Here is a 22,375-nt window from a genome sequence, read left to right on the forward strand (position 1 = left end):
AAAGAAGGTAGTCACAAAGGCCCAACGTGTTATAGGATTTCATTTACATAAAATGTGCAAAATAGGCAAATCTAGAGACAGAAAGTAAATTAGTGTTTGCCAGCAGCAGAGGTGGATAGGGGGAGGGTAGGGACATGAGAGCTAAGGGGCACAGGGTTTCCTTCAGGGATAATGAAAATATTCTAAAAATGATTGTGGTAATGGTTGCACAACTCTGAATATACTAAAAGCCACTGAACTGTACATTTCAAATGGGTGAATTTTATGTTATGTGAATTATATATATGTATAAATGTTTTATTTATTTTTGAGAGACAGACAGAGTGCGAGCAGGGGAGGGGCTGAGAGAGAAGGAGACACTGAATCCAAAGCGGGCTCCAGGCTCTGAGCTGTCAGCACAGAGCCCTATACGGAGCTTCAACTCATGAACCCCAAGAACATAACCTGAGCCAAAGTCGGTCGCTCTACCAACTGAGCCAGCCAGGTGCCCCAAATTATGTATTAATAAAGCTGTTTAGGAGCACCTGGCTGGCTCAGTCAATAGAGCGTGCAACTCATGCAAACTCATGTTTGAGTCCCATGTTCAGTATAGAGATTACTTTTTAAAAAAATCTTTAAAAAATGAAATAAAATAAAGCTGTTTAAAAACAGTTCTGTTAGAGGCGCCTGGGTGGCTCAGTCAATTAAGCATCCGATTTCGTCTCAGGTCACCATCTCTCTCAGTTTGTGAGTTTGAACCACTGCCCCCTGCCCCACCCCCCCAGCCCCTCGCCTCTGGCTCTGTACTGACAGCTCAGAGAGCCTGGAGCTTGCTTTGGATTCTATGTCTCCCTCTCCCTCTGCCCCTCCTCTGTTTATGCTCTCTCTCTCTCTCTCTCTCTCTCAAGAACAAATAAACATTAAAAAAAAAAATTGTTAAAGACTTGGCAGGAACAGGAAAAACAATTTGAAAAGCCTTTTTTTTTTTTTTTTTTTTTCAAAGTAAACTCTACACCCAGCATGGGGCTCAAACTCATGACCCCAAGATCAAGAGTTGCATATTCTACCAACTGAGCCAGCCAGGCACCCCAATGTTGACATTTTTTTAAAGTTAAAATCCATCAGTAGGGGGGGTACCTGCGTGGCTCAGTCAGTTGAGCCAGATAGTCAGTTGAGTCAGACTTTGGCTCAGGTCTGATCTCACTGTTTGTGGGTTCAAGCCCCGCATTGGGCTCTGTGCTGACAGCTCCGAGCCTGGAACCTGCTTCGGATGCTGTGTCTCCCTCTCTCTCTGACCCTCCCCAGCTTGCATTCTGTGTCTCTCTCTCAAAAATAAATAAACATTAAAAAAATAATAATAAAAATAAAATCCATCAATAGGAAACAGTTAAAAATTACCATATATCCATATAATGGAAGAGACTAGACAACTATAAAAAAGAAAGAGGTAGATGTATGTTTAGTGATAATTAAAGATGTCCAAGACATATTATTAAATGAAAATAATTCAGTTGATGAATAGTATGTATGAGTGATGCCATTTTTGTTTTTTAAAAGTCTATATCTTTGGGGTGCCTGGATGGCTCAGTCAGTTAAGCGTCCGACTTCGGCTCAGGTCACGATCTCACAGTCTGTGGGTTCGAGCCCCATGTCTGGCTCTGTGCTGACAGCTCAGATTTGGATTCTGTGTGTCCCTCTCTCTTTGCCCCTCCCTAGCTTGCACTCTGTCTCTTTCTCTCTCTCTCTCTCAAAAATAAATAAACATTAAGAAAATTTAACAAAAAATAAAAATCTATATCTTTTCTAATAAAGGAGAGTCATGCTGAGGGAGATCATGAACTTGTATGTTCCTCTCTATATGCTTCTCTATTATTTGCATTTTGTTTGTTTATTTATTTATTTATTGAGAGAGTGTGAGTGGGGGAGGGACAGAGGAAGAGGGAGAGAGAGAATCTTAAGCAGACTCTCTGCCCAGTATGACCATGAGATCATGACCTGTGCCAAGATCAAGAGTCGGTCACTTACCCAACTGAGCTACTTGGGCACCTGTATTATTTGCATTTTAATGTTAGTTAAATATTACTTTTACAACTCAAGGAGATTCTATTCAGACCATTCTAGGGGGAAGGATGTCATCAAAGAGGACACAGAGTATCTAGCTTTCATTACACAGGTATTGGCTGGGCTCTTTCTCCTCCAGGCCTTACCAAAGGTGCTTCCTCTGTCTGGAATCACTGCCCTGAGTATATGATATTATGTATACACTTGTACAATAAAATTATCCACTGGTGCTTAGTAAAAGCTCAGGTATCATTATAACATCTGTCTCATTATATGGAATTACTCGTTTATTTAACCCCGTCAGTGGGTTGTAAGGTTCCAGATGACAGGGACTGTTTTACTGTCCATGAGGGCCTAGTACCTATAGCCTGGCACAGAGTAAGTGCTTAACAAAAATATGCTCAGTGATACCTCCCTAATCCTTCTGTCACGTCTTTTCTTCCCACCTAATATGTCTTCTTCTTTCTTCGGGGCCAAGGAAAATCATATCCTTTCCCTTCGGCTACATCAAGCCACATGGACTTTTCCTTTCCCCACTCCAACAAGACACTACCGTTCAATTGCCTAGCACTTCCAACCTTCCTGAGTGTTTCCATATTTACTTTCTTATTCCTCATGACAACCCCAGGACTGAGGAAACAGGCAAGAGGTGGGGAGGGGGCACAGAATTGCTTACTGAAGGCCAACTAAGTGCAAGGCCATTTACCCACATCATCTCTTTTAAACTTCTAACAATCCTTTTGGAAGTGGACATTTTTATCTCTATTTCACAAATGTGAAAATTAAACCTCAGTAAAATTATATAACATGCTGAGGAACACACAGTTATTAAACGGTAGAGTGGGTTTTGAACCTGGTCTCTCTGACTTTAAAGCCCCTGCTATTTCCATGACATCAAGTGAACAGATTTGTCTATTAACTATATTACCCAAGCTAGACAGAGTAGGAGGTAACATGTCCTGATTTCCAGCCCACTGCATCTTCCATCAGATCACTTTGCATGTTATATAAAGTCTGTAGCACACAATATAACAATCACATGATATCTTACCTTGTTGCCCAATTGTTTTTATTTATATTAGATTCCACAGATTGGTACTATCTCCTTTTTCCCCTGGCAGGAATTGTGTCATAAATAGTAACCTCCTTGAGCCTTAGTTTCCTCTTCTTTCAAATATCTATCTCACAGGACTGGTGTGAAGATTAAGTTATCACTTGTGAAGGCATCTCACACAGCCCACAATCTCTCCAGAAATATTTCTTGAATCTCAACTGCTTTTTCATCTCCTTCAACAAGTCACACAGGCCTGAGTACCTGGGTATGCTTGTATCAGGTCTTATTATTTATATAACAGCATTCGATGAGGAGTAGTTCAGTGGGCACTTGTTGGATTTTCTCCCTTACTAGCCCCCAAAGGTTTGCATCAAACCAGTCCAAGATATGAGGAAAAGTGAAATGCTCCCAAACTGGGTTTAGCAATCTACAGTGTGTTAGCATAGATTACACTCATACTCGAACCCTGTCAGTTGGTATAGCTAAGCCTATTTTACAGATGAGAAAATAGTCTTAGGTAAATTGCTAGTAAACTGCAGATCTGCCAAGACTCCTCAACACAGGCCTTAAGATACATTGGGCCTGGGCTCCTTCCACTCCACCAAGCCACCTTACAAAGGTCAACTAAGTGCAAGGCTGGGGTGGGGGTAGAAACCAGACCACCAAGTGCTTTGGTATTTCTTGCTCCTCCTTCCCCTTTAGCTCCGGAGGATGTTTCATTGCAATTCACAGTACTTTTCCTTTGAGGATGTGCGGTCCCTTTAACGTCTTGAGTGACGTACGAGTAGCCCCGCCCATCTCCCCTCCCCACAGCTCTGTTCCAAGCCCCACCCACTGCTTTTGCCCTGCGCCAATTAACGCACTTCTGCGGGTGGGGAAGCTGGCCCCTCCTTACCTGGCAACTGGTCCACTTGCTCCCGGGCAGATTTTCCGTTCAGTTCGTTGTGGTCCCCTCGCGGCCCTCTAAGCAGTTGCCCCGCGGAAGTAGCCAAGTGTTCCGCCCCCTGGTTGCCATAACAGCAGTACGCGACGCCTCCTTGCGCCTTTCTCGTCTTTCAAAGCAGTCCTTCCTGGTCGGGGCCAAGACCCTCTCCGGAACCTCATCTTTAGTCGAGCAGAACCAGGGTCTGCGTCCCTTTGCGAGCGAAGGATTGGGTGGGAGGGTTGGAGACAGCGTCAGCCTGGTGCCCCAGAGGGGACAGGGAAATGGGGCTAGACGAGGTGGGAAAATTCAAAGAAATGAGTGGATCAGGTGTTAGGGATGGAAGGGAAGGGAGGGGTGTAGGAGGCTGGTAGGAGAACGTGGCTTAAGGGGGAGATGGGAAGAACTGGGGAGAGGACATTCAGGGAGAAGGGAGGCGGAGCTACTAGAAGACAGTGGGGCCACTGTGAAGGGTAGGAAAAGCCTGGGGAGGCATCCTGAAGGGAGACAGGTCCTTGGTGGGAAGTCGGAAGCGGAGGTTGGGAGTCCAAATGAGACGCTCACAGGGATGAGGAAGGAAGCAAGGTTGGGAGGAGGTCAGAGGTCAAGGGTGATGGGAAGGGGTACCCTGTCAATGGAGGCGAGGGAGCTGAGGGCTGGTCAAAGCTGAGGAGACGTTCTTTCTCAGGAGGAGCACTGAGCTTGATTTGACTCCGGAGCCTTCAGCCAGGAAGAAAGATGTCAGATGAAGATGATCTGGAAGACTTCGATGCAGACCAGGATGATCTGGAAAAGGAAGAGGATGAGAGGGAGACAGAGGAGTGGGAGGACTACAGGAAGGAGGGAGAAGACCTCTCTGAGGAAGTGCGAGCATGGGAGCAGAGGGGTCCTAGGGCAAAGGGATCCAGTTGGGCTGGAAAGGGATGCCTGACTCCACTTCTTCTTGCAGTGGTTGCCCACCCCCCTCACGGAGGACATGATGAAGGAAGGGCTTTCTTTGCTCTGCAAGACGGGCAATGGACTGGCTCATGCTTATGTCAAGCTGGAGGTTAAAGAGAGGTGCCTTTATGGGGGACCAGAAGAGGCCTGAGGTTGTAGGGCCCAATTTCCTTTCTCACCCTCTTTCTTGGGTGCCTCAGCTGGGAATTTGGATCTCTCTTACCTTGGCCAGTGGAAGGGAAGGGTAGAATTTACTTTTCTGGAGCCCTGTGACTCCATCAGAGATGGCCTGGGGAATTGGAGGCTGTGAGGGTGTGTCAGGAGATTCCTCCTGGACTCCTTCACTTGTCCTTCACAGTGTTGGTTCTTGGCTCTCCACCAAAGAAAGGTCCCTGCTCACTGTTAAGAACCCACCTACCTTCTGTCCCGCTTCCTTACCACTCCCATCTGTCACTCAATCTTCTCTCCATTAATAGGCCATCTCCCTATTGCCCCCTGCTTTAGCACCTCTGTCAGTCCTTGCTGGATTCTTAACCCTAACTCTGGCCTTTGCCATCTCCTAGGGATCTGACAGATATCTACTTGTTGCGTTCCTACATCCATCTGCGCTATGTGGATGTTTCTGAGAACCACCTGACAGATTTGTCCCCACTGAATTTCCTTACACACCTGCTCTGGCTCAAGGCTGATGGCAACCATCTGCGGAGTGCCCGGCTGAATGAACTGCCCTACCTGCAGGTTGCCAGTTTTGCCTATAACCAGATCACTGACACAGAGGGCATCTCTCACCCTCGTCTGGGCAGCCTGGATCTCAAAGGTGGGTCCTTAGGTTGGGCTACATGAGATTCTTTCTTTCCTCGCGTGTAGCCAACAGAAATGGGCAGTGAGGTCTTTGGTTGTGCCACAAAGCAATTTTCACTCATTCATTTATTCATTCCGACATCCATTATGATTTGTTGTGACATTTCTATGTGCTGGAGATGTAGCTGTAAACAAAACAAAATCCTTACTTGCATGTAGCTTCCATTCTGGTCAGGGGAGACAGACAACTATCAATGAACATAGTACATAAGCAAATTTATATAGTACGTTAAGAGGCAATATGTGCTGTTGAAAAGTAAATTAGGGTAAAGGGAATGAATAGAGGCACAAGTGCAACTTCAAACAGGTTGGTAAGGACAAGTATCATTGAGAAGCTTGATCTGAGCAAATATTTGAAGGAGGAGAAGGAGTTAGCCATGGGGATTGCTGGGGATTCTTCAGTCACTCCTCAAAGGCTTGGGTGAACATGTCCATTTGGCCCTTGTACTACCATACCACTTGCCCCAGGGCCCCAGGGGTGTTAACTCTGGAGCTGTCCCTCCTCATATCCACCAGACATGAGACAGAGAGGAGGATGCAGAGGCTCCCAACATTCAGGGTCTCCTGCTGAATATCTGGAGTGGCCTTCTGAGCTCCTAATACCCTCCTGCTCCTTAGGTAACCGCATCCGCATGGTGACAGGTCTGGACCCCCAAAAGCTGATCAGCCTGCACACCTTGGAGCTTCGGGGGAACCAGATAGAAACCACCCTGGGAATCAACCTTCCTAAACTGAAGAACCTCTTCTTGGTAGCTCACTGGGTTAGAGGGTGGTTGGTGCAAGAAGGTGGGCACTGTTCTGGGGGCCAGGATGCCTGGTGTCTAGGAGGCTCAGCTACTAGCTTCATCATCATCGTGATAATTTGGTATCATTTCTTGAGCCCTTAGTTGGTGCCAGATGCTATGGGGACGCCAAGTTAAAGCAGACAAGGTACTTATCACCTAGCAGGGCTGATAATACATAATGCATAGGAATAAAGACAATTTGCTTTGATACAGGCAGTAGCATAATTTGCTCTAACTGAGGCACAGATACCAGGCTAAGGCAGCCACTTAAATGTCGTGTTTTTGACTCTTGAGCTTCTTCATTCTAGGATAGTGCATTTCTCCTCAGTGGAGCCGTGGGTACTCTTGGGCCTGGGGGTGGGTTGAAGCATCTCTCCTTAATCAAGAAGTGGCTTTGGTGGGATGAGCAGTAGGGGGTTACTGCTGACCTTTCTCTGGACTGGAAGCATCTCCTAGTCTTCTTTACTCTCTACACAACCTCTACCCACCTCCACTCCCCTCCTGCACTCCTTTGTCTCCACTCTTAGGTTGCCTCTGACTTCTCTTCCCTGTCCCTGCTACTTTCTCCCAATCTATGCACTGTATCCTGGGGTCTAGGCCCAGAACATGCTGAAGAAGGTGGAGGGCTTGGAGAACCTAAGCAATCTCACTACCTTGCATCTTCGAGACAACCAGATTGAGACTCTGAGTGGCTTTTCCAAGGAAATGACATCGTTACAGTATCTCAACCTGAGGTATGTACCCCCTCCGGGCCCCACCTTGCCCCTACCCTGGACCAGGAGCAGCTTTTGACCCCATATTCCTCCCTGGCCCCAAAGTCCCAATCCTAGTCCACTCCTAGATTCTCACCTCAACCTTCATCCTGATCTTTACCCCTCCTTTCCTTACTGTCTTCTGCATTCAGTCCTAATTGCAACACTGAGACCTTTATAGCCTGAGACTCCCGAATCTTTATTCACTCCATCCACAGTTCTTGAGAACATGCTATATGCCAGGGCTTTGTGCTGTGTTTTGGCAACATTTAAAGGAATCAGAGACGGTCCCTGTCCTCAAGGGACTCAGAGTCTGGCTCCAATTCTCTTTTCTTGGTCCTATTCCATGTAAATTTCTGCTGCCCTTCTCCCATCTCCGGGACCCTTATTCCCCATCCCATTTCCTGCCTCTCTTCTCCTGAGCCCCACCTGTAAGGGATGGCTCCCTTACAGATATAAAACACAAGATGTGCTCATATTTGAGGAGAGAAGAGTATTTGAAAGAAATTCTCTAGATAGAAAGGCACTAGGGATCAGGGGGTGATTTTCTTTCAGCAACCCTTGTCTGATGGAGGATTTCATGTGTGTTTCTTTAAGCAAGATGTAAGGACACTGCCTCCTTAGTCAACATGGCCAAATTCTTAAAGCTGGCAAAGGAAAGAGAATCTCCAAGTAAAGAGATGTGATTGCACCTTGAAGCTCCAATTCCTGCCATGGCTTCTGGAGCAATCTCTTGCTAATTAGTTCTGCCATATTGGTCAGGCAGGGCTGGGGCTGCGGGGCGGCAGGGCGGCGGGGTGGGCGGTGGGCTCCTTTCCTTTAATGGTCTAGCCTGAGATAATGGACCCTCCTCAATGGCTGTTAATTGGGGTTGTTTGGAAGTTCAGTGTAGTGGGGAAGAGGTAGCTCAATGACTGGGCAATGGAATGCACAGGACAGCCCAGCACGAAGTGCAGTGGGAGTAGGGCTCCCAGTGAGAAACACCCTGTGAGGTGTAGTCACCTCCGTTGAGGTTAAGGCTGAAACAACAATTAAACCTGATTTCCTAGAGGCATGAGACAAGAACATGAAAATAAACATATTTTATGTTTAATGAGGCGCATTAGGAGATGAAGCTTGTTCTTCAGGCCAGGAGGCCCCAGACCGTCTCTAGCTCTAGGCTCCTTCCTGAACGCAGCACCCACATTGCACCACTCACCTCCGTGAACTTAAAGCCCAGCTCCTTGTCCACTGGCCTGCCTCCTACTTGCTAACCTTTGACTAGGTAGGATTGATAACAGAAGTTTGGCTTTGCAAGGGAGATGTCCCCCCTCCCCTCCCAACTACAAGACAGGGCTGGGACCTAGCTTTGCTGCTCCAGAAGGACAAATACGACTGGCGCATTACAGAACAGACCATGGTGCTCCCAGGTTCCTGGAAGGGCAGAGGCAGGACTGGAGCAGGTTGGACAGACAGCCCCTCTGCTGCAGAGCTTGCAATGCTGAGCACGCCAGTCCACAGAGGCAGGTTCTAGGGAACCCGGTGGGAGATTCCCTCAGAGGCTCCATTCCTGGAAGCTGGCCCCCAAAGGCCATCCTGCCCCAAGGTGAATCCCTCCTGACCACTCCGGCAGGGGCAACATGGTGACCCGCCTGGGAGAGCTGGCCAAGCTTCGGGACCTGCCCAAGCTGCGAGCCTTGGTGCTGTTGGACAACCCGTGTACAGATGAGAGTGACTATCGCCAGGAGGCCCTGGTGCAGATAGCACACCTCGAACGCCTGGATAAAGATTTCTACGAGGAGGAGGAGCGGGCTGAGGCTGATGAGATCCGTCAGAGGATGAAGGAGACCCAGGAGCAGGAGGCTGAGCCTGAGCACAGCTTCGAACTGGAGCAGTCTTCCATGTAGCAGCAGCTCTTTTAGCCTCCAAGAATAGTAAGGAAGCAGACAGAGAGGCAGGAAGAGGAGGCCAGGGGTCTGGCAGCCAGGGGAAGAGAAGCTGCTACGGGAGGAGGTGGCTGAGGCAGGGACATGGCAGGAGAACCCTTGGAAAGACCAGAGTTAGGAGTCAAGGGGTGTCTCAGAGTGAGTAGAGAGGACCAGGAGGGCCTAGGAGGAGCTGAGGAAAGGCTTAGGAGAATACATTAGGGGAGGAAAAGTAACGAAAGAGAATCTGGGAGGCTGGCAGAGATGCTGGTGGAGGGCTGGTGGCCACGTGTGACACACAGTGGAGATCAGCTGGAAAGGATAGGTCTGGGGTGTGGTGAGGGGTAGGGGGAAGGGGTGGAGGTGGTGGTTGAGGATGGAAGCTGGGGGGAGGCAGGGGAGGAAGATCTTGCACTAAAAATCTGAAGCTAAAAATAACAGGAAACAGGGGTTCTGGGAAGAAAGGAGGGAAAATGAGGCAGAAAGAGACTGGGGAGGTGAGCCCAGGGAGGTGTGGCCCCTGGGCACCAGTGATGGGGTCACAGGCAGTATGGGGAATGCAGTAAAAGGCCCAGAGGCTTTACCTCTGTCCTCTTCCTCCAGGAGATCAAAGACACTGGCCCTAAGACCCGAGAAGACTCCCAGTTAGGGGGGCTGCCACGTTCACCCCCCTCATCCTGAGACAGAGCATGCCCTCTCTTGCCTCACACCTGGGAATTCATCACAGCTTGCTGTCCAGGCTCTGGGTGGGCACCTGGGCAGCGTCCGGGTGGGCCTGAGCCCTGCCTGGAACGTGTGTGTGTGTGTGTGTGTGTGTGTGTGTGTGTGTGTGTGTGTGTTTGGGTGTGGCAGCCCTCGGGCAGGTATGGGGAAATCAGGCCTGGATGGGCCCAGGGGATGCTCCTAGAGTTGGCTGCAGAGGAGCTGCGGAGGCGGCTGGGTGTGTTACAACAGTTCGGTTTTCAAATAAAGAGACATTTTGATACTCTTGTGTCTGACTGGGGTTGTGAGACACCAAGTCTGTCATGGGCTTCACTGGTGTGAGGCTGTGCCTGTTACCTTCGAGGGGGGCAGAGCGTGGGTGTGAGCGCGCGTGGGTGCTGGGGGCCAGGTCCTGGGTCGCCCCTAGCCCCTCCCCCATAGCTCTCCCCCGCGCCCTCCCCCACCCCGCCCCCCATAGGCCCCCCACCCGCACTCCTACGTGCGCCTCCGCCGGAGGCTCCTGACTCATCGGGGGCTCCGGGTCACATGCGCCCGCCCGGCCCTATCGGCGCCTCCCCCCGCCCGCCCCCCGCCCGCCGCCCGGGAGCCGCAGCCGCCGCCGCCGCCGCCACCACTCCCGCTCTCTCCGCGCCGCCGCCGCCGCCACCGCCATCGCCACAGGCTGAGTCTGCAGACCCGAGGTGAAGCCCCAGCGGGCCCCTGCACCCCTCCGGCCCCCTCCCCTCGCCGCCGCGCCCCCCGCCCTTTCCCCTGGCCTGCGCGCATCCCTCGCCCCGTGGCGCTGCGCACCTGCTCAGTCATCTGCACCTCCCCAGGCACCCTCCCTCCCAGGCCTTCTAGGACCGCTCCTCTCGGTTAGTGGCGGTCGCCCCCTCCTCATCTGGGCGTCAGGCCTCTCCGCACCTGTTTCTAACTGCGCCTTTACTCCACCCTTGCCTGCCCCTCTCCCTCGGCCCCCCTCCGCCTCCGGTTCTGTCGCCGTTAAGTTCGGGGTCTCCCTGGGCTGTGCATTTTTATCCTGGCACGTCCCTTGGCTTTGCATCTGGAGAAACGTCTTCTCTTCCCATTCTTCAGCATCCCTAGACTTCTGAACTCCCCTCTCTCCCCCTCCTCCCCCATACTGCCCCTCTCCTTTTACATTGCTTCTCGCCGCTGGATGGGGGAGGGATGGGAGGAGGGGAGAATTTGTCTAGGGGCTGGCGTGGGGTGGGGGGGGAAGGATGTGCCCAGCGTTGCCTCTCCCCCCAGATCTCGTCTCCCTCCCCGCCCCCGCTGCAACCCCCAGGGTCTGAGGGCTTCTCCAGGACCCTCTCCCCAGACTTCTCTACTGTCCATCTCTTGGGAAGAGGAGAGACGTATGTTTAGGAGAGAGGCTGGGATCTTGGAGTGGGGTTGGGGGTGTTAGGTTGCGGGGGAGGAGGGCTCTGGAGGAGAGGCCCCAGACAGCCCATCCTCTTTTGTCAACAAGGAGAAATGCAAGTCTGGCCGCCATTACACTCTGAGATCTGGGGGAACCCCACCACGAATCTGCTGCTGGAGCTACTGAGGGGGGCGAGGGAACCTCTGCTAGTGCCCCTCCCTCCTCACTGCGGTGTCCTCCCTTCTCACCCGTTTGATCCTACCCCGCCCCCCACTGCAGTGACCTCCCCTTCCTCACTGCATTGACCTTCTCTCCCCGTGGGGTGGGGGGGATCCCTTCTAAAGCCGGGACTGCAGCCAGCTCCTCCCCACCCCCCACCCACTGCAGTAACCTCTTTCCCATGGCTCCCAGTCTCTGGCCCCTCCCACTGATCAGGCTCCACCTCTCTAAACCTCTTATCTTTCTCCTTCCTTTCCTTCCACCCAATAACTCAGCCATCATGTCGATAGAGAAGATCTGGGCGCGGGAGATCCTGGACTCCCGTGGGAATCCCACGGTGGAGGTGGATCTCTACACCGCCAAAGGTAGTGGGCAGGGCATGGGCCTTCCCACAGCCCTCAGGCTGGGTTTCCCCTGGCTAGGGAGGGGAAGCTGCCTTGATTCCCAGTGGGGATGGGGTGCTGGGCCAGGTTCACCAGCCTGGAATGTGAGGGTTGGATACTTCTTGTCCAGCGGAGCCCAGATAGGCTCATCTCTGTATTCTATTTTATGTATGGGATATATCCTGCCTCCGCAGGCCTGTGTGTGTACCTGTGTGCGTGTGTGCGTATGTGTGCTGCCTGCATAGCTTCATATCTGTGGGTTCCTACTTGTACTTGTGGGACCTCAACTGGGCAGATGAGGCCCCTGCTTATGCTTGTGTGTGTGTGCGTGTGTGTGTGTGTGTGTGTGTGTGTGTATGTTAGGGAGCAGTGTGGGGATAGGTTAGAGCTAGAAAGCTGAAGGAATCCCTGGTCCCTGTAGTGTCCTTCTCTGTCCCTCCTTATTTCGTGTCCCTCTCTCAGGTCTCTTCCGGGCTGCAGTGCCCAGTGGAGCCTCCACTGGTATCTATGAGGCCCTGGAGCTGCGGGATGGGGACAAACAGCGTTACTTGGGCAAAGGTGAGGCCTTTTCTCTTTTCCAGACTCTCCCATCCCTCAGCTTTATACTCCTACCTCACACCAGTCCACAGCCCCCTTCTTGCCTGTGCCCCACTTCTGGCCCTTCCCAGCCTGACCCAGTCTGGCCTCTCTGCCTCTCCCCAGGTGTCCTGAAGGCAGTGGACCACATCAACACCACCATTGCTCCAGCCCTCATCAGCTCAGTGAGGCCTGCTCTTTGCTGGGGGCGGTGGTGGGCAGGACCAGGGTCCTGGAAGCAATCCTGGATGAGGGGAGGAGGGAGAGAAGGGAGATTCCTCTTGGGAATCATACTTCTCGAGGAGAGTGTGGGGAGACTCCTTCCCCACCCCTGCTCCCAATCCAGACAGGCTGCTTTCACAGAAACCTGGTTGGCTGCTGGCCAGCTGTGAGCCTATGTGGGAATGGGGTGGGGCCCTCTGCCTTTGGGCTCAGCCTCCATCCTGGCCTGGGGTGATGGTGGCTCTGTCTACAGGGTCTGTCGGTGGTGGAGCAGGAGAAGCTTGACAACCTGATGTTGGAGCTGGATGGGACCGAGAACAAATGTAAGCCAGGGCTGGGAGAAAGTGAGGAGGTGTGAGCAGGGCGGGTGTGTGGAGCAGACAGGGCACTGAAGGGGCCAGTGCTGTGGGGACTTCCGTCGGAAGGCTGTCCGGACTAGCCCACCTTCCATTCTCCTCTCAAAGCCAGAGCAAGAGAAGAAGAATTTAACCACAGTAGGAGGGAGTGACATTAGACAGAAGAACTTTGCAGAGTGAAGGGGGGGAGCTGGCAGGGGACAGTCTGGCCTCAAGATGTTTAGAAATAGGTGGAGCTGTCTGCCCTTTCCCATTAAATCGAGCTTGTGTGTGTGTGTGTGTGTGTGTCCTGCTATTTTCAGGAGAGGACTGATGAGGTGTCTCAGGAGTGGAGAGGGGAGAGGGGATCTCTTTTACTGGCTCCATTTGGGGTATATAAGTGGAGTCAAGGGCTCGGAAATTTAGGGGACACTTTGCTCAGTGCCTTCCTCTGTAATCTCCCAGCCAAGTTTGGGGCCAATGCCATCCTGGGTGTGTCCCTGGCCGTGTGTAAGGCAGGGGCGGCCGAGCGGGAATTGCCCCTATACCGCCACATTGCTCAGCTGGCCGGGAACTCAGACCTCATCCTGCCTGTGCCGGTGAGCACTGCGCCACGCCTGTGCCTGTCCCAGGGGTGGGTGGGGGGAGAGCATGAAACCTTGTGAAGAATGATGGGGGTGGGGGGGGGGGAGTGCATTGAGGCACCTAAAGAGAAAGGAGGGAGACTTGAGACTTTGAGTCTGGGAAGCTGGAGCAGGTGTGGGATCTTGGGTTAACAACCCAGGGGCAGAGGAGGGAAGTGCTCTGTGACTTTTCTGTCCTGTGGCCCCCCAGGCCTTCAACGTGATCAATGGTGGCTCTCATGCTGGGAATAAGCTGGCCATGCAGGAGTTTATGATCCTTCCAGTGGGCGCTGAGAGTTTTCGCGATGCCATGCGACTTGGGGCGGAGGTCTACCACACACTCAAGGGGGTCATCAAGGACAAATATGGCAAGGATGCCACCAATGTGGGAGATGAAGGTGGCTTTGCCCCCAACATCCTGGAGAACAGTGAAGGTGAGGCCAGGAGCCCTACTCCCTGCTTTAAGCCTTGCTCTGTCCTTGGACATCAGGAAGGGCCACACAGCTCCCCAGATCCTGAGGAGTATGGGTGGGAGGCCCTTGAGCCAGCTCAAAGAGGAACCCATACCGGGAGTGGGTCCCAGAGGGCCTGCCACATTTACAGGCAGGCCTAAGAGGATAGTCTTCACCTGTCCAGCCAGATCTGTTAGCAACTGTAAGTTCTTACTGGAGCCCCTGGGAATGCTGGGAGGTGGTCTAAGTGACATGGAGGACCCATCCTGGACTTGAACTTTGTAGGATTCTCAGTTTGATGAGATATACTGTACTGCAAGGATTCAATTCTGAGTCTATCCCATTTCTACTCCCAACCTCTCAGGTCTCTAAGATCCCTAATTTTTCTCTGCTGTGGGAGGAGCTATATAGTGAATAGAAACAATAACAGGAAGGGGCGCCTGGGTGGCCAGTTGAGTGTCTGACTCTTGATTTCAGCTGGGGTTATGATCTCAGAGCTGTGGGATCGAGCCCTGCTTTGGGCTCTGTGCTGAGTGTGGAGCCTGCTTAAGATTTGCTCTCTCTTTCTCTCTGCCCTCCCCACTCTCAACTTAAAAAAAAAACAAAAACAAAAAAACAATAACAGGAAGTGGCTAAGAGTTCAGGTTCTGGGGTCAAATTGCCTCCATTTGAACCTTGACTTAAGAGTTACTGGCTAGTGATCTTTCTTACTCAACTTCTCTGTGCTTGTCTTTCTTGCCTGTAAAATGGGAACAACAACAGTATCTCCCTCTTAGCACCATTGTACTTAGGTGACATAGCCCATAATAAACGATGGCTATTGACAAAAAAAACCTGTTACGAACAGAATTCCATTCCTCCGTCCTCTTAGAAGATGGTCTGCTCTTCCCAGACCTGGGATGACCCTAACAACAATTGTAGCCAGGCTTCTTCCCAGCACCAGTCCTGTGCCTCGGCTCTGAATTTCTTTCTTTTTCACATTCCTCTTTGCCCACCCTTCCTGCTGGTGATCCCACTATATTCCATCCCCAGCCTTGGAGTTGGTGAAGGAAGCCATCGACAAGGCTGGCTACACAGAAAAGATTGTCATTGGCATGGACGTCGCTGCCTCGGAGTTTCATCGCGATGGCAAATATGACTTGGACTTTAAGTCTCCTGCTGATCCCTCCCGATACATCACTGGGGACCAGCTGGGGGCCCTCTACCAGGATTTTGTCAGGGACTATCCTGGTGAGAACAAGGGCTATGGGAGGGAGGGCAGCGCAAGGGCCAAGGGGCAGGCGGGGATGTGTGGGGCAGCCTGGGACCTTGTGGGGCACTGACTTAGGTGCCAGGTGGAGGTGTCCTAAGCAGAGCCAGAGAACCAGGACAGGGACCAAAGAGCCTTCTGCAGGGGCTGGCTTTGTATGTAATGTAAATGTGCAGGTACCTATGGTGAATCTGTTTCATCTGCTTCCGGTCCTAATTAAAGTCGTGTGTCCCGCAGTGGCTGGGATCACGGGGAGGGCTTTGGAAGGAACCAGTCATGGTGAGAGGGTGACTGGGCCCAGCAGGGAGCTTGTACCTATCAGTGTTTTTGACTGATGAAGTTGTAGATGCTGAGTGGAGCTGGAAGTGCTATGGGGGTAGGATGGGAAGGCTGAGGAGGAGCTGAACTACCCTCTCCAAACCCACTAAAGGCTGTGACCCCTGCAGGGAGGAGGCTGGTTTCCGTTTCCCTGAGACAGAGCAAGACATAAATGCAAAATGAGGGATTTAGAATAGCACAGAGGGAAAGCTTCCTGGTAATGAAGGTGGGAAAATGCAAAGGCGGTTACGAGAAAGATCCCGAACCCTTGTTTTTTGGAAGGTGTTCGGAAGGTGTCGGGCGTGATCGCATAGTGGTTAGTACTCCGCGTTGTGTGGAAGGTTTTCAGAAAGAATCTAGGTAAGTGTCAGGGCAAGCTTATTTCGGAGGCAGGGAAGCAAGGATGAGCAGGCTAAGTTAGCCAGGGGATGTATCCATTTCAGGGAATCACAGGGTGGGTGTTCCTGCCTGATGCAAACCCCAGGGAGGGTCAGCAGCCCCTCCTGCTCTCCCTGCAGTGGTCTCCATCGAGGACCCCTTTGACCAGGACGACTGGGCCGCCTGGTCGAAGTTCACAGCCAATGTAGGGATCCAGATCGTGGGCGATGACCTGACAGTGACCAACCCAAAGCGTATCGAGCGGGCAGTGGAGGAAAAGGCCTGTAACTGTCTGCTGCTCAAGGTCAACCAGATCGGCTCAGTCACGGAAGCCATCCAAGCGTGAGTGTCCCCTGGCTCTCCCCTACCCGGCCCCTGTTTCTACAGGATGCCTCTGGCAAGTGCTCCCAGCCTCGTCCTGGCATAGATGCTGAAGAGAGCAGGGAACCTACAGTCACCTTCCCAGCTCTTCAGGCTCTGCCCCCTCCACCCCATGCCCTGTGCCCCTCCCAGAGAGCTTCCTGCCTGGTGTTTTTTGTTTTTTGTTTTTTTTAGTTTATTTATTTATTTTTGAGTGAACAGAGACAGTGTGAGTCGGTAGGGGAGGGGGGGGTGGGGGCGCGGGGAGGGGTGCAGAGACAGAGAGAGAGAGAGGGAGAGAGAATCCCAAGGAGTGCCCTGCCAGCACAGTGCCCCATGTGGGGCTCGATTTCACGAAACTGTGAGATCATGACTTGAGCTGAAACCAAGAGTCGGACGCTTAACTGACTGAGCCACCCAGGCACCCCCGGCCAGGTGTTTCTCGACATAGACCAATGTTGGGGCTGGGAAGAGAGTGCCCAGTGTGAGAGGCTGGAGGTCAGTGCTGATGTATGGCTGCAGGTGCAAGCTGGCTCAGGAGAATGGCTGGGGTGTCATGGTGAGTCATCGCTCAGGAGAGACTGAGGACACGTTCATCGCCGATCTGGTGGTGGGGCTGTGCACAGGCCAAGTGAGTGCAAGGGCGATCTTTGTGAAATTGGTGGGTTCTGTCGGGTGGGTCTCTCTTTCCAGGTGTTTGCGGGTGTCGGGAGAATGTCAAGGGAGTGTAAGTTTCCTTTCAGGAAGTGAAGGGGCAGCCACTGAGCTGCATATGTTTGGGGATGTTTCAGATCAAGACTGGCGCCCCGTGCCGTTCTGAGCGTCTGGCTAAGTACAACCAGCTCATGAGGTGAGGAAACCTGGGGGATGGGAGCCCGGGGCCCAGAGGGTTAAAAGCTCTGATACCCAGGACCTGGAGAACAGTAGATATCCAGAAAATACTTGTTTTCGAATGATGGGTTTACCCATGGCCTGATTGATGGCTCCCACAGGTCATGTGGAGAAGCCAGGGGATGCCCCCGCTTGGGCCTGACATAGGGACAGGTGGTGTGACAGGCTTGGAGAGGATAGGGGCCTCCTGGAAAGAGAAGTGGAATCCTCCTGTGTCCTTATTTCTTTTCTGGCTCATCCCTTCCAGAATTGAAGAAGAGCTGGGGGACGAAGCTCGCTTTGCTGGACATAATTTCCGCAATCCCAGCGTGCTGTGATCCCTCTACTTGCCTGGAGACCTGGAACCCCTCTCCCATCCTCCTGGATCCTCTCTCTTCCTGTCTTGCTCTGTGATATTTCACCCCGGACACCCCGGCTGACCTGTCACTCTGTTCCTTGGCTTGTCCAGCCCCTGCTCTGTGCTCTCCCCGCTCTGGGCTCCACACTCTCCACTTCTCTTTCCTTTCTATTCTCTCTCCTCAAAAACTGGCCACAGGACTGAGGATTATAAGGGAGTCCCCATGGAAGAACAGTCAGGGTCTGTGTACAGGTGCATCAGGGCTGGCTGGGGACGTGTTGAGAGAGGGGCCGTGTGTCACTGTGCTTTCTGCCGCTTCCACACGTTTGTCCATGTGGCATCTGAGCCAGGGAGTGTGCAGTGCCGAGGGGGAGGGGAGCGCTGGCCGCGTGATCGTGCCTGGCCGAAGACTTCAGTGAATTATTTATTTGTTTATTTATTGTTCACTCGTCTTGTTCATTAATTCAGCGTTTCTCCACAACTCCAGGGCCAAAACCTGGCCTGACCAGAGGAGATCGCATGTGTGTGCGTGTGTACTTCACGTGGCCGTAGATTCCGAGATGGCCTGGGGTGGGAGGTCTTGCTGAAAATGGAGTGGGAAGGGTAACAGAAAAGGGACCTGTCATCAGTTCCTTCGTGTCTCCCAGCCCTTAACCTAAGCCGGCTCAGTCCAGAGGTGGGGCTGTGTGCCCGGGGACTCTTCCCCCATAGCTCTCCCCCAGCCCCGGCTACCCTGTTCTTCCTCCAGCTGCACCCGAGCAATGTCTCACTCCCCTGTGCCACGCTCCACAGTTGCCACCACCTCTGTGGCGTTGAAATGAGCACCACCATTAAAGTCTGAATCACAGTGCATTGTTGTGTCTGAAGAGTCTTTCGTCCGTATGAGGGGAGAGAAGACGGAGCACCCAGAAGTTGGTGAAACTGGATAGCAGAGCTGGGGAGGACACAGAAAGATGAAGAAACCCAACCAGTATGGCTAAGACAATGGCCCTGCCTACCCCTCCCCGGCTGGGTGGGGACCACGTTGGCCCTGCCTTCTCATCAGCAAGCCTGGCCCCAGGACCCAGGTCAATGAAGGGCTCTTAACCTGGAGTCCAAGAATCCCTAGGAGTGTCAAAAATTGTGTGGGTGTGCATTTTTGGGAAAAAGGGTCCAAAGCATTCTGGATTCCTATAGGGCCTTGACCAAAGAAGGGATAAAGCTATGGACTGGAGCAGTTCCCCCACTGGGCCTCTCTCCACTGGGCTGCTGGCCACTGTGGGCCACAGCAGCGCTGCGTGGGCATCACCCCCTGCAAGATAGGGAACTGGGGAGGGAAGGATGGTACCAGAGGATTTGGAGGTGGGCCTGAGAAAGTGTTCCTGGAAACCTGAGAGTCAGGACCACAAGGGCTGGTTCGGCCTGTGAGTAGGGCCCCAGTGTGTGGCTGGAGACCCACTATAAACCTTCAGCTCCAGTGGAGCACTGACTTTGAGATGGGGACCCAGGAACCACCTAGGGGGAGAAACCCTCTCATAGGGCTGGGATACAGAGCAGAGCCCAGCAGGTAGGTGTTCCACACGGGGTGCTGTGGCCACTAGAGGGAGGCAAGGTTCTGTGGGACACCAGGCTCCCCCTGAGCTAGGGGTGGGATGGGAGGAATTTCAAGGCTGTCCCCTCTATGGGCCTCCTACTCTGTTTCTACTCTGAGTTCTGGTCCTGGGCACCCTGCCATCCTGCCCAACTCCAGAACTAGAAGAGGATTTTAGTCCTGTATGGGCAGGACCCATTTCACTGCTCTTGTTCCTGTGTCCCTGACATACTCAGCCATTTTCAGTTCTTGCCCCTGCTCCTCCAAGCCTCTTAGTAGGGGCATCTCATCTTTCCCTTCTCTCTTGTCTCCTGGCGCCCCTTTCTGTTCCCCTTGGGGCACACTGTGTTCTGTGCCTCTCAGTTTTCTCTGGGGTTCCCAGTATCTATCTTCTCCAACTCCTGGACTGACCAAGACCATTTTGGTTGGAGCCACATTTCCTAACCTCTGTCCTTTCCTCCCTCCTTGCTAGGTGGGCTTCTCTGGCAGCCATCCCCCCCCCCCCCCCAAAGGTTCTGGGTTGGATTGGGTTACAGCTGGCTCTGGCTCTGTCTGGGCCTCCCGGGCCCCTCTCTCCACTTTCCCTTTGTGCTGTTGCCTGGAGACCAGTGGGTTGTGGGGGGCTGGGGTGAGGGGTGGTGGTGGTGGTGGTGGTGTGTGTGTGTGTGTGTGTGTGATGCACCCCAAAGCTGAACGGTGAGCCTGGTCTTAAGATAGGGGAAGAATTGGAGGGGGTAGGCCCTGGCTTCTCTGACTCTACCTGTCTTCTGTTCCTACGTAGGCCTACATTTTTCTTTTAGGCTCAGGTATGTCACCATCTTAGCCCAGCCCTTAGTGGTTAAAAAACTAGAGAGAGCAGCTCCGCCTAGAAGGGAGCTGGGAAGGGCCTGGGCCTGAGCCCAGTGGGAGACTTGAACTGAGAAGTGCAGAAAGAGAGGAAATGCAATGGGGAGCAAGTAGGAGGAGCCTTGGAACAAAGTTGGGGGGTGGGGAGAAGGAGCAGGGGCCATTCTAGGGCTTAGAGGAAGGGAGGGCAGGGATCACCGGGGAGAGGGGGACAGGGAGCTGGCCTGGTCTGTGGAAGGCCCTGAGGAATACAGAAGGTGAGCGTGCAGTAGAAAAGTGAGTGGCAAACCAAAAAGCTAAAGAGTGGTGATTCATCCCCAGGCCAAGGAAGCCTTGCCCAGGTTCCCCAGTGCTTTAGAATCTGTTTAAAGCTTCGGGTATTCCCAGAATTTGGCCGAGCCTGGCCCAAGGAAATATGAGGCTAATTCCACTGAGTTGCTACAGAGCCAGCCTCCATCCTTCCCAGAAGGCTAGTGGGATCCTGCCATTCAGGGCCTATCTTTGGCCTCTAGCTGGCTTGGCCCCATACATACCCTACTCCCACCCCAAAACTGGAGAGCTATTAAGGGCTCCCAATCCAGGCTCCAGCTCCAGCTCTTCCAGTTTCCCAGCCTGCCTCCCTCCCATTCTCTGGCCTTCCCAATCTCTGCTGCCAAAAATCACCCAGTGTCTTGGTGTCCTTTGTCCTGGGAGATGTTGCTGCTTGGTATGGGGCCAGGGAGACAGCCTAGAAGACATTGGTGGTGGACGGGCAGAAGTGTTGGCTTTAGGCTGGAGACTGGAAATGGCTGCCTGGAGAGCTGGGAGGGTTGAAGGAAGACCCTGTGGTCTGCGGGTGGGGTGGGGATTGTCTCCATAGTAGAATGATTGGGATTGGGGAACCAGGGCCCCTAGGGATTTCGCTCCACGGTGAGCCTAATCCCCACCTGACCCCTTCCCTGTGGCCAAGAGTACTGTCTGTGATGACTTCAGACAGGTTTGGGGAGGAAAATGTAGACACCACCAGACAGAAGGGCCTGAAGAAGATGGTGTCCCATTCCCATAAATTAATCCCTTACCTACACTGGGGCTTGCTCTCCCCCATTTCTATCATTTCCTTCTACTGCTTTCCCTTTCCATCTCCACTGTCTTCCTCATCTCTGGTCTTCCCTCCTCCATACTGCCACCAAGGCCTTGTTTATCTTACATTTCCTTCTAATCTTCTTTACCCACCCCCCCCCCCCCCCCCATTCTATCCACCTTTGTCTTGCCAACTGAAACCCTCCTCAGCTCTCTTGGAAACCCCCCACCCCCAGAATCCAGCCATCCCAGTGTCTTACCCCCTCCTTTGCCACCCAGTACCCCAGTCCCTCTAGAATATGCATCCGGCCCCACCTCTTTCAAACCTTCCTAAGGTTCTTCACCTTTCCACTTCTCTCCATGCTGCCGTCTCTGAACTCGACTCTCTCCAGCTTTCCATCATCACCCCTAAATTCTTACATTTATTATATTCCTAATACGAATCACCTCCAAATTAGAATCACCTCCAAATCCAGAAAACCCATATTCCTATATGTCAATGTCTCCATCTTTTCAATTTATTCCCCTCCCCATGACCCCAAACTTCCATCCCATTCTCCCTCATAATCACCCCCCCCCACCTCTCCAGCTACATGTCTGCCAGAGACGCTGTCACCCCAAGATTTAGCCATCCCTCCTTGTCACATACCTCACTGCCCTCGGAGCCCCCATGTAGCTCCATTTTCCCAACGTAACCCCATTAGACCAGTCTCTGCCACACACCCACAACCTCCCACTTCCCCTCTGCCACAGACCCCTTGGTCCCCAAACTTCTCCAGTCTCCCCTTATCGGCCCTGACAACCAACAGCCCCTCCCACCTAGTCGTCTGGTTCCCCACATTCAGCCTCAGCGAACCCCTCCCCGCGCCCCAGCCCCCTGGGCCGGCCTCGGCCAACTCGCACAGCGCCTCCCCCTCTCCGGATCCCCCTCTCTCCCCCCTCGCAGCTTGCCTCGCGCTCCCTCCCTCGCGTCTCCCTCCTGGCCCCTCTCTCCTCCGTTCCTCCGCGCTCCCTCCTTCTCCCTCTTCCTCCCTTCTCCCATCCCCCTCTCCCAAGCTCCCTCCCTTCGCCGTCCGCTTTCCTGTGCGAGTCGCCGGACGCGCCGCCCAGCCCGCCCGCAGCCCCGCGTCGGGCCGGGGCCTCGGGCCGGGACCCATTTAGGGGGGACCGCTGGCCTCGAGGAGGGGCTAGGAGGGGGCGAGGGGGACGAACGCCTG

The 22,375-nt window shown here is 53.0% G+C and overlaps 2 protein-coding genes across 6 annotated transcripts; both read left to right on the forward strand.

Annotated features, from left to right (window-relative positions):
* The first annotated feature begins 3,934 nt into the window (after positions 1 to 3,934).
* Positions 3,935 to 10,242, forward strand: LRRC23 (leucine rich repeat containing 23). 3 transcript variants are annotated; one of them, XM_042945682.1, is made up of 9 exons: positions 3,935 to 4,219; positions 4,705 to 4,880; positions 4,966 to 5,075; positions 5,519 to 5,772; positions 6,435 to 6,565; positions 7,199 to 7,335; positions 8,742 to 8,855; positions 8,966 to 9,266; positions 9,861 to 10,242. In XM_042945682.1, the coding sequence occupies exons 2-8, from the start codon at positions 4,755 to 4,757 to the stop codon at positions 9,237 to 9,239; spliced, it is 1,146 nt and encodes a 381-aa protein (XP_042801616.1). In that variant the 5' UTR covers positions 3,935 to 4,219; positions 4,705 to 4,754; the 3' UTR covers positions 9,240 to 9,266; positions 9,861 to 10,242. The 3 variants fall into 3 exon arrangements, with proteins under 3 accessions (XP_042801616.1, XP_042801617.1, XP_042801618.1); XM_042945683.1 differs by having other exon boundaries at positions 8,763 to 8,855; XM_042945684.1 differs by lacking the exon at positions 8,742 to 8,855.
* Positions 10,243 to 10,594: 352 nt separating this feature from the next.
* On the forward strand, positions 10,595 to 18,617 carry ENO2 (enolase 2). 3 transcript variants are annotated; one of them, XM_042945688.1, is made up of 12 exons: positions 10,595 to 10,660; positions 11,835 to 11,924; positions 12,405 to 12,500; positions 12,645 to 12,703; positions 12,994 to 13,063; positions 13,541 to 13,674; positions 13,910 to 14,132; positions 15,183 to 15,380; positions 16,236 to 16,437; positions 16,978 to 17,086; positions 17,247 to 17,305; positions 17,594 to 18,617. In XM_042945688.1, exons 2-12 carry the CDS (start codon positions 11,840 to 11,842, stop codon positions 17,661 to 17,663), a joined length of 1,305 nt encoding a protein of 434 aa, XP_042801622.1. In that variant the 5' UTR covers positions 10,595 to 10,660; positions 11,835 to 11,839; the 3' UTR covers positions 17,664 to 18,617. The 3 variants fall into 3 exon arrangements, with proteins under 3 accessions (XP_042801622.1, XP_042801624.1, XP_042801623.1); XM_042945689.1 differs by lacking the exon at positions 10,595 to 10,660 and adding an exon at positions 10,750 to 10,834; XM_042945690.1 differs by lacking the exon at positions 11,835 to 11,924 and having other exon boundaries at positions 10,598 to 10,660; positions 17,594 to 18,614.
* Positions 18,618 to 22,375: the final 3,758 nt, after the last annotated feature.

This window comes from Panthera leo, chromosome B4 (assembly GCF_018350215.1).
Source record: "Panthera leo isolate Ple1 chromosome B4, P.leo_Ple1_pat1.1, whole genome shotgun sequence".
NCBI classification, from domain to species: domain Eukaryota; kingdom Metazoa; phylum Chordata; class Mammalia; order Carnivora; family Felidae; genus Panthera; species Panthera leo.